A 10,884-nucleotide genomic window follows, 5' to 3' on the forward strand; every position below is an offset into this window, starting at 1 on the left:
TCAATCTGATGTCGAAGACAGTCTCGTTCTCGTCTCTTATCTGGATCTTACTTGTGTCTCTGCATCTGTCGTTTTGCTTGAGAAGCATGGAACGATGCAGAGGATCGTTTAACTTTGGCATTTTCAAAACTCTTAGTCTCATGTGCGTAAAATTTGCTGAGGTAAATCCGTTAGTCATGTGCATAAAAAAGGTGCACAAAAAGGTTGGCTAAACAAAAAAGAAAGGGAAAAAAATTGAACCTACATGGATTCGAACCCAAATCTGTGCAGCACTTTAATTATGAAGTAAGTGATCTGACCACTAAGCCAACTGCACATACTGATAAGGCTTCAACTAAAAAGTGTTATAAACGAGTGGTCGAGTTGAATCGAATAGGTGTTTACTTGTGGTCATGCAAGTGGTTTATAAAAGAATTTCACAGAGCTTTGGTTCTACACCCATCTTCACAGTGCTTTAGAGACCATGTAGCGATTTGTAACAACAAACTTGGAGTTTCCAAATGATGACCGCTTAATTTCGTTAGAGTCTTGTGTTGATACGTGCTTTGGTTGTCAAGTTAACAGCATCATGAAGCAGATGGACAGATGGACAGACAGCTTTTAAGCTTTATATATATATATACATATAAAGCTTTATGAGTTGTGAATGTCTCTAGGCTTCAGACAAAAGAGGAAAACCATCTTCGCCAAGTGGAGGGCGTGTCCTAGAGCAAATTTGTTATTCCTGTAGCTACATCAGTGCACTTGCACTATACCATTAGTTTTATCTATAATTTTACAGTCTACAAAAAAGTCAACACACTGCATGCTTCTAGTAACTGCATGCATGCAATTAGCTGGTCAAATGCATACATGGATACAACTAGGTATTGGGTAATTCCCTTGGTACTACCCTCAAACTCCAGTATTCACTATGACTATAGAAGGATACACAAGTCCATAGTGTTACAGCCGGGTACTCTTTCAGGAGAGACATAATTGTGACCCATTCTGGGAAAGCCAGTCTTGCTTATCGTCCATTTAAAAGTATCAAGAAATGTCAGTTTTAAATACAGCACGGGTAAAAAAAGGAACGATTTGTAATTACGTTGTATCGTTTTTACAATTGTGAAATGCCTACAAACCCCTGTACTAACAATTGCTTTCTTGTAACTACGTACCTGATTTGTTACTAGAATTGCGTATACGTAGCTACATAGCTAGCTGCACAATCACGTATTGCATGGTGGTTCACGTGTGTAACTAATTTGCATTCACTGTATAGCTAGCTGTGTAACTATAATTTACAATGCTATTTGCTGTATTCTTTTTTTTTCTTTTGCATGTTTAATACTACGGTATGTATGCTCACTACTCCGAAGTTCAACTGCATGCATGGAGCATTACAGTGGAACCTCGATTATCCGAACACTGATTAACCGAACACTTGATTATCCGAACAAGTGATTGCAGCTGTAGCAAAATATTTCATTACCCAAACTGGTTGCACGTGATCACAAGTTAGCAAAAATGGCAACGAATAATGAAGTGCGTAAGCTGAGCAAGCGAAAGTGAACTATTTTGTCTGTAGAAAACAAGTTGAAAATTTGTAAGAAACTTAAGGCAGGGACCACTCAACATCATTGGCAAGAGAATACAACCTTGGAAATCTACCGTGAAGTAGAGCTGTGAACCTGATAACAAATTCAAAACCGGTCAACTGGTAACCAATAACTAGCAGTTAACCGGTTAACTGGTTTCTGTGTAATACAGTGGTATAGCGGACTTGCACAATTATGTCACGCGTGAGGGTACACGCCCATTTATGGTATCACGTAAAATAAATTCTGTATGAAATGTATTGAAATTTGTCACAGGCGCGTGCTTCAGGAGCCACTACGGCTACATTCTACCATATATTGCTATGAAATTTCGTGTCGTTGAAGCCAAATCATAAAGCTATCTTACTGTGAAAACCGCTCATTAATACCACTTACAGAACTGGACTTATGGAAGCTGCTAATGGGACAAAATCTGCCGTGGCCACAGAAGAAACTCGACCAGTCCATAAACCAAAACCTAGGGGCAGATATACGTGCTGTGTTCCTGGCTGCTACTCAAATTCTAAAAAGGATATGACGTTTTCTTTCCATAAGATTCCTAAAGATGAACCATACAGAACGAAGTGGATCAATGCTATAAAGAGGAAAGAGTTTACTCCAGGTGAACACCACCGCATGTGCTCTGTACACTTTAGAAATGGAAAGAAAATTGGTACGACCGATGTTCCAGTGTTATTTCCTTTACTACCCACACCTTCTTTTAGAAAACCTCCCACAGCACGACAAGCTCCAGCCAAAAAGCATAAAGCAAGCTCCCAGTTAATAGCCACTACAAGTTATAGTAGTAGTACCTCAACACTGGCAGATTCTGACACCACTGAAACCTTGACATCTGAATCCATTATTCAAAAGCTTCAACAAGAGATTGCTGACCTTAAGGCTGAAAAGTCCAGCCTATTGATGAATTATTTATTGTTCTGTACCGACTTCGTTGCAATCCATTAGAGAAGGACATTGGTAATTTACATCCAAGCACTGTTTCTCATATTGTAATAACCTGGATTAGTTTTCTTTTTTTCAAACTGAAGCAGTTGCCAATATGGGCCACTAAACAGACAGTGAATGACACAATGCCAGCTTGTTTTAAAGCTCATTACCCACAAACACGAGTTATTATTGACTGCACTGAGATTTTTATACAGATGCCTTCATCATTTAGAGCTCAATCTCAAACGTACTCTCAATACAAAGGTCATAACACAGCTAAAGGTTTAGTGGGCATATCTCCAAGTGGAATGGTTACATTTGTATCACATTTATATGGTGGACACGTATCAGACAAGGCCATAACCCAAAGTTGTGGGTTAATTGAGCTTCTCGAGGAAGGTGATGTTGTAATGGCGGATAGAGGTTTTGATGTGCAGGATTTGCTAGTAGAAAAAACGAGTCATTGTAAATATTCCACTATTTTTAAGGGATAGAGAACAGCTAGCAATCAAAGAAGAAACAGAAACAAGGCACACTGCCTCAGTGCGGATACATGTTGAAAGGGCCATAAAAATTTTCGGATTCTTCAGGGTGTTATCCCCTTGTCGTTACATGAACAGTTGGACCAAATTTGGTTTATATGTTACAAATTTCTTACCTCAGCTGGTTGAATAATTTCACTATGAGAATGTAGCTACACTGTTTTCTTTGCATGTTAGTCTGGTGGTTAAAATATTTTATTTTGTGGTAATGTAAGCTATGTGGGTGGGTTGGGCATAAAATTAGAGCACCAGCAATAACCTACATACCTAATCATTTATATGATGAACTGTTCATATTAACCTATAATACTGTGAATATGACAATGGACTTTACATTGTATGCAACCTTTTCTCCAATATAGGTATCAGTTCCTTAACATAGAAGTCCTTCAGTTTTGGTAACATTGTCATCCAGTGAGATTCATTAAAACTGATACGTTCAACTAACACTTTCTTGTTTGTATATATTACAAAGTCACACCACTTCCTGGAGCTAATGGCCATCTGCCCTTGAATCTGATAAAAATAAGTGTAGTTCCTTTTGAGCGTAATGGTGTCACCTGCCAGTTCACAACAGAAGTCTCTGTTTGCTGCAGCTTCACAAGGGTCTACATAACGGGATTTGTAGGGGAATTTTATTTCTAATATGCTGTTTGGATCAGTGTTGCTAGAGTCTGTCAGCAACCCATCTGGAGACGCACCCAAATGGGGAAAGCTTGGATTGATTATAAGACCTGTTTGACCAACTGTAATGATTTTATTTAGTATTGCCATATGCTGAATGCAAGTTTCTATAGCCAGTGGCTCATTGTCTTTTCCCCAAGCACATGCCAATGGGGGTAAATTGTTTTTTACATTGACTGGTAATGGTAGTTGCTAATTTATTACCAGATGTTGTTTGCCGCATTTTACAGACTTGGCCAAAGTAGGAGGCTGTTATTCTACACTGACGTTCCTTATACCATGCTGAAGATTTTGATTGCTCTTTCGTTTCTACCTGAATCCTTTCAGCTTCTAATTGGTTCACACTAACATAAACAAACACTGCTTCCTCAGTACTTAACACTGTTTGTTTCAGGATTCATTTCTTCATCAATATAACTCTCCAATAGATCCTGTTCAACGTTGTTTGGTGCCATGCTGCTGTTTACTGTACTGTCATCTTTGACATCGTTACTTCTGTTGTCTTCTGTATGAGTACTGTGCTTTGGATTAGATGTTGATGGGGTGGATGAACAAGCTTCTCCTTCAACAAGTGGTATACAGTCATTGTCCCTTAAAACTTTAGGAAATGGTGGATTATCTGTATGGGATTCAAGGCTAGTGCACAAAGCACAGATTTGACCTTCTGACACAGCTTGAAGTGATGTTGGACAAGCACGGTATTCCTTACGTTTACTGGATCTAGTAATTCTTCTTCAGCTTTACGTTTACTGTATACATGATGCACAATTAATATGTCTGAGAATAAAATTGGACCATCTGTAGAGTTTTAGGCTGTATTCCATTGTTGAGGCTTGTCTGTACAGGTTTTATGATCTGGAATCACTTGGAGCTGATGCTCAGAATAGTCTAACACACAGTACAACAAAGCTGCAACATGTTTGCAACAGCCTCCACCTCCTGCCTTACATTTACAATGTGCACCACATACTGCACCATTTGATCTATATAAACAAATCAATGTAGAATAGTGAACTGATGTTTTGAAAAAAGCTTGCACCAACGCACTAAAAAAGCATAGATTTTGATCAATATTTCCTGGATTAAATTTTACTCGTTTCACATGGTCATCTTGGAAAAGTCTATATCCTGCCTCTTTGTGTTTCATAGCTCCTGTAGTCTTATATGTTTTCTTAGCTGATGACTTCTGTTTAGCTGCAACAGTTTTGGAGTAGACACCAAGTATGCAAACAAGTGACCATATGAAAATTGCGGTAGACTGTCTAAATTCTTAGTCCAACCATCAGTTGGCAATTCCCAACTTGTTAATGACAGTTGTTGATCAGTCTTAGCTCCGATATGCTGCCGGCCTCCATCAGGATCCACTAAACGAGTGGCTATACCAGTTGCAATATACACGTACTCTACACAAAAAGTAACAAACAAATTTACAACTGAATGACTTATCAACACTTATCAAAATGTATTAAATGGATGGAGTTGTAATTTTAGTATTTAGGTATATAAGTAGAACTAAAAAAGGAACTGGACAATTTATGAACACGTGAATAATTTACCTCTTAACAAGGTCAGCTGTTCATCCTGAGAGTATAGCGCCTCTACACTTCGACCAATGCTTAAGCTCCTGCGCGTGAAGCTTGCTGGGATCCCGACCAGATAGAGGCACCTGGTATATTGTCTTCTGTTAACTCTATGGGAGTGGATTGTATGAATGGCCTAGTTAACAGGTATCCGTGTACTGATAGTTGACACAGTGACCACAGGGTCTGTCCCATTAGCAGCTTCCATAAGTCCAGTTCTGTAAGAGGTATTAATGAGCGGTTTTCACAGTAAGTAGCTTTATGATTTGGCTTCAACCACACGAAATTTCATAGAAATATACAGTAGAATGTAGTCATAGTGGCTCCTGAAGCATGCGCCTGTGACAAATTTCAATACATTTCATACGGAATTTATTTTATGTGATACCATAAATGGGCGTGTACCCTCACGCGTGATGTAGTCATGCAAGTCCGCTATTGGCAGACATAATGATACTCAACAAGCCTGCTGGAAGCTTTAGGGTGGTACCAAAGTGACCATCAACATCCTGTCTTACAATAGCAGTTATTACAATAACATATTTACACATGCTTTGAGGTTATGTTATGATGTTAGTAATTTATGGTTTACTAAGTGGGTAGGCAAAACCGGTTTAAAGGCTTCATAACTGGTAACTGGCTGACCTAGATATTACCGGTTAATAACTGGTTTTTTGCATACCGGTTCACAGCACTACTGTGAAACATGCCAAAACCCAGAAATAAGACAATAACAACAGAGAGATGCAGCTGCTCATCAATTGGCACATGAAGATCCAGCTACAAGGGAGGAGGAAGACGATGTGATCAACTACAACGCCAGCTAGCTAAGATTGATCCACAAAACCACACAAGGGAGCAGCAGATGGAGAGCACAAGAATACAACAGGTACATGCTAGCACCCACCCCACCTTTAGAGGGCTTCATTACCAGCCACATAATTTTTTTGCATCACTGATTAGTATAGAATGTGAACACTGTGGCGCTTTGAAACTTCCTGCAAAAACAGAATCCCTTTGTTGCTTGAAAGGTATTGTCCAACTGCAACCATTCCCTCAACCACACCCACTCTGTATGAAGGAATAGATAGTGATGGTAAACATTTTCTAGCAAACATACAAAAATACAATTCTGCATTCCAAACGACAAGCTTTGGGTGTAATGAGATAACAATGCCTGGCTTTAACCCCTCCTTTGGAGTACAGGGTCATATATACCATCGTAATGGTAGCATGGTTCCATCAACAAGTGAGTCCCCAAAATTTTGTCTAATTTATTTTATTGACAATCAGGAATCACAAGGTGGCCACTAAGTGTCAAATAGTTGGTGGTTTAAGGCCAGATATTGTCAGCAATGTCAACCAGCTATTGTGCACTGACAATCAATACGTGCAAATCTTTAAAATAGCTAAGGAATTGTTTAACCAACAGGATGTCCCAACAAACATCAGAGTTGTAATTAATGAAACAAAGAGACCAACAGGTGAGCACCCCAGGAGGTACAATAGTCCTTTGTGTGATTGATGAGGTGGGTATGTTGATGCCTAATGAGAATGCAAACAACAGGGACATAGTGTTGCACTACAGAGATGGCGGCTTGCATCATATTTCAGAATTACACAGGGACTACGACCCATTGCGGTACCCACTAATTTTCTCCCAAGGTACTGATGGATGGCACATCAATCATAACAAAAAAACGGATGGCCTTGGTATATGATCACTACCACATTATGGTAAGACAAAATGTGTCTGTATTACATAAAGCCAAGCAACTATTTCAACAGTTTTTGGTAGACGCATATACTGCAAAATTGAAACAGAACGTTTGCAATTCCTTAGGCATGAGCAAAAAGCACTTCTGCTATCAGGATTTCCAACATGCAGTTGTTGATGGAGATGGGGACCCTAGCAATGTAGGTTGTAGAATTATTCTTCTGGACCATCAGCATGCACTGGTGGACCATGTCGCATGCATGAACGTCAACAGAATTCCATGACTTATGTTGGGAAGTATGGCCACCCTGATTTGTTTTTTTACAATGACATACAATCCCAATTGGCCAGAAATCTATTTCCTGGATAAAAACCTAAGGATTATCCAGAATTAGTGGTTCGAGCTTTTAGAAAAACATTGGAGATGTTAAAAACGCAAATGATTTTTGGAAAATCATGTGCTTGGTTTTACTCAATAGAATGGCAAAAGCGTGGTCTGCCACGTGCCCATATCTTGGTGTGGTTAATTCCAGAACACGTAAAATCATGCCTGATAAATAGATGACATTGTATGTGCTGAAATACCAGACCCAGTACTTGACCATGAACTGCACCAATCGTGGTGTCTAACATGGTACATGGACCCCGTGGGTAGCATTAATCCTACCTCTCCCTGCATAGAAAACGGCTAGAACAGTAAGAAGAACCCTAAACTATTTATATCTGAGACCCAACAAGGGTGCTGACAGTTACCCACTGTACAGGAGAAGCCCTGAAGATGATGGACAAGTGACTACCATCACCATTAACGTAAGAGGCTCTCAGATTACTTAGGAGATTGATAACAGGTGGGAAGTCCCTTACAATAAGTTTTTGTTGCGAGCATAAAACTGTCACTACAATGTGGAGCTGTGCATGTCGATCAGTTCCATCAAGTGTGTACTGAAATATGTACACAAAGTTTGTGACCAAGCAACATTTGCATTACATTCAGATCAGGTGGATGAGATCTCTGAGTACCAGAATGCTTGCTACATTAGCAGCAATGAAACAGCCTGGAGGATACTGGAGTTTCCCATTCATGAGAGAGGTCTTCCTAGCTGTGCACTTGGAGAATGGCTAGCGAGTTTATTTCACTGAGGACACTGCTAGGGATCAAGTTTCAGGGGACCCTCCAAAGACCACCTTGGCTGAATTCTTTGCTTTGTGTCAGGTGGACAACTTTGCCAAGACACTATTGTATGTTGATGTTTGAGAGTATTCGTGGAACAATAAGTCTTGGCAGAGGAGGAAACAAGGAACACAGGTGGTTGGCATCCTGGTGTTAAGCAAGCTCAAGCCTTGGGTAGGGTCTATGCCATCAGCTCACATCAAGGAGAATGCTTTTATCCTCGTTTGCTCTTAAATAATGTTAAGGGTCTTCAGTCATTTGCTGCGCTGAGGACTGTTGATGGCTACCTGTGCAGTTCCTTCAGTGAGGCATGCCTCAAGTTGGCACTGCTTAAAGATGACAATCAGTATCACTTAGCTATGGAGGAAGCAACAGTCAGCAACTCACCAGCAAGTATTCGTACACTCTTTGCAGTGATATTGGCCTGGTGTGAACCATCCAACCCACTGGAAATATATGACAACCACAAGGAATGAAGATTTCTTATACCAACAACATACTTTACACAGGGACGAGCATTTAGGGGTGAATGATGACATCTTCAACTTGGCACTAAATGACTTGCAAGAAGGTCATTTCCATGGGAAGTAGACAGCTGTCTGAGCATGACCTACCTCAGCCACAGGTAGTGGACCATGATAGGTTTGCAAGGGAGTACCGAAGGGAAATAAACTATGACCAATGTGAAGAGCAAGCCTACGTATGTAGAACACAATGCTGCTTTATTAACAGTAGACCAGCATGATGTGTATGATTGTTTTTGCTCCATGGTTGATAGGAATCAGAAAGGTGTACTATTTTTGGATGCCTCAGATGGTACAGGTAAGACTTTCTTAATCAATCTTATTCTAGCCAAAATGAGGTCTGAAGGTAAAATAGCATTGGCCATTACATCTAGTGGAATAGCTGCCACACTTTTAACTGGAGGTTGTACCTTGCATAGAACTTAGATTTGAATGCTATGGACATTCCAGTCTGTAGCATTAAAAGTGGAACTGCACTCTGCAAAGTCAGCTAAAGCCATTGCTGTAGATGAGGCTACAATGATTAATATACATGCATTTGAAGCTCTAGACTGCACTCTACAGGATTTGATAGGTAACAGCCAGCCAATGTGAGGAATTTGTATGTGGTTGTATAGTGACTTTAGACAAATACTTCCAGTAGTTCCACGTGGTACCAGAGGGAACATAGTGGATGCCTGTTTGAAGAAGTCACATCTGTGGGATGGTGTAGTCGTTAAACATCTACACACCAATACGAGGGTGACCTCTGAGGGGACCAAGTAGCTGGACAATTTGCTGACCAGTTGTTAGCGATTGGAGATTTCCCACTGACGATGACACCCCTGATGTTGTCTAGCTACCTGAGACTATGGGTACCTTTGTACGTAACATTGATAAATTGGTGTCTAGAGTTTACCCAGACTTGCTCTCAAACTATACAAACATCACATGGTTATCTGAGCATTGCATTTTGGCTCCTCTGAACAAAACTACTTGTACCATCAATATGACCTTGGTAGAGCAGTTACCTAGTGAGTGCATTCAGTACAAGTCTTTGGACTCTGTGACTGCACCAATTATAATTTCACACTCCTTGGATCTCCCATGAGTTACCAGTGGTACTAGGCGTGTCATCACTAAACTTTCTGCCAACGCAATAGAAGCCAAAATTTCCCATGGTAGGCATGCAGGTCATGACATCATCATTCCTCGGATTCCACTTAATCCAAGCAACTCCACTTTGCCATTTGAATTTAGACATGTGCAGTTTCCTGTTTCTCTGTGCTTTGCAATGACTATCAACAAAAGCCAGGGCCAAACGTTTAAAGCTGTAGGAGTAGATATGACTGACGAGAGCTTTACACATGGAATGCTTTATGTAGCACTGTCTAGAGTAGGCTCCCCAGATTGTCTGACACTATTGGTTAGGGAGGACCACAAAACACATAATGTGAGCTCTACTACCTTTATCTGCTGCTACTGTTGCTGTTGGTATTGTGGTCAGCTCATATGGATGTGGTAAGGAGTGCATCATGGTAAACAGCCCTAAAGATCCTACTATTGTTAACTATATATTGATGCTGTGATGATCAGCATTGTGTTTAATTTGTATTACTCAGTACTATCAAGGAATAATCCCTATTGTTATACTTATTTACTGAATGGTGCTGTGATGATCAGATATTCATCAACACTTTTATAGGTGTTTATGACGACATCATGCTTTACACCTTGCTGTTGAAAGCCACTAGATGAAAACATCTGAGGAGGCTAAAATCTGAGTATCATCAGAACTAAGAGACACTTTTCGTAATGCTGTCATTGGATACTATTTGTACACTAATTTTTTAATGTTTACATTATTACTTCATCTCTAATCAATTTGAAATGTGCGCTACACATATGGCAGGTACCAATGCTAGTGGTAATATAAAACAAGTTGTGCTACTTCTAAAAACCAGGTGCTATGCAGTTGGCTATGCTATTACATATTTTAGTTGATAGGCTTTTGTTTTAAAATAATACATCAATTTAATGTGATTTCAGAATAAAATACTTTGTAATTCTCTAATTACATTGCTATGCACTGCTAAGGAATAGCTATTCAAATAAATCGCTTCTAAACAATACACATGTATTACTACACACAGAATTAT

The 10,884-nt window shown here is 39.8% G+C and overlaps 1 protein-coding gene across 1 annotated transcript; it reads left to right on the forward strand.

Moving 5' to 3' along the window:
• Positions 1-1,988: 1,988 nt before the first annotated feature.
• On the forward strand, positions 1,989-2,546 carry LOC136255276 (THAP domain-containing protein 11-like). The gene has a single exon (XM_066048001.1). The coding sequence runs from the start codon at positions 1,989-1,991 to the stop codon at positions 2,544-2,546; it is 558 nt and encodes a 185-aa protein (XP_065904073.1).
• Positions 2,547-10,884: the final 8,338 nt, after the last annotated feature.

This window comes from Dysidea avara, chromosome 5 (genome assembly GCF_963678975.1).
Source record: "Dysidea avara chromosome 5, odDysAvar1.4, whole genome shotgun sequence".
Lineage (NCBI taxonomy): Eukaryota > Metazoa > Porifera > Demospongiae > Dictyoceratida > Dysideidae > Dysidea > Dysidea avara.

Coding starts and splice junctions, on each gene's coding strand:
- LOC136255276 (XM_066048001.1), top strand. CDS start 1,989: ATGGAAGCTGCTAATGGGACAAAATCTGCCGTGGCCACAGAAGAAACT.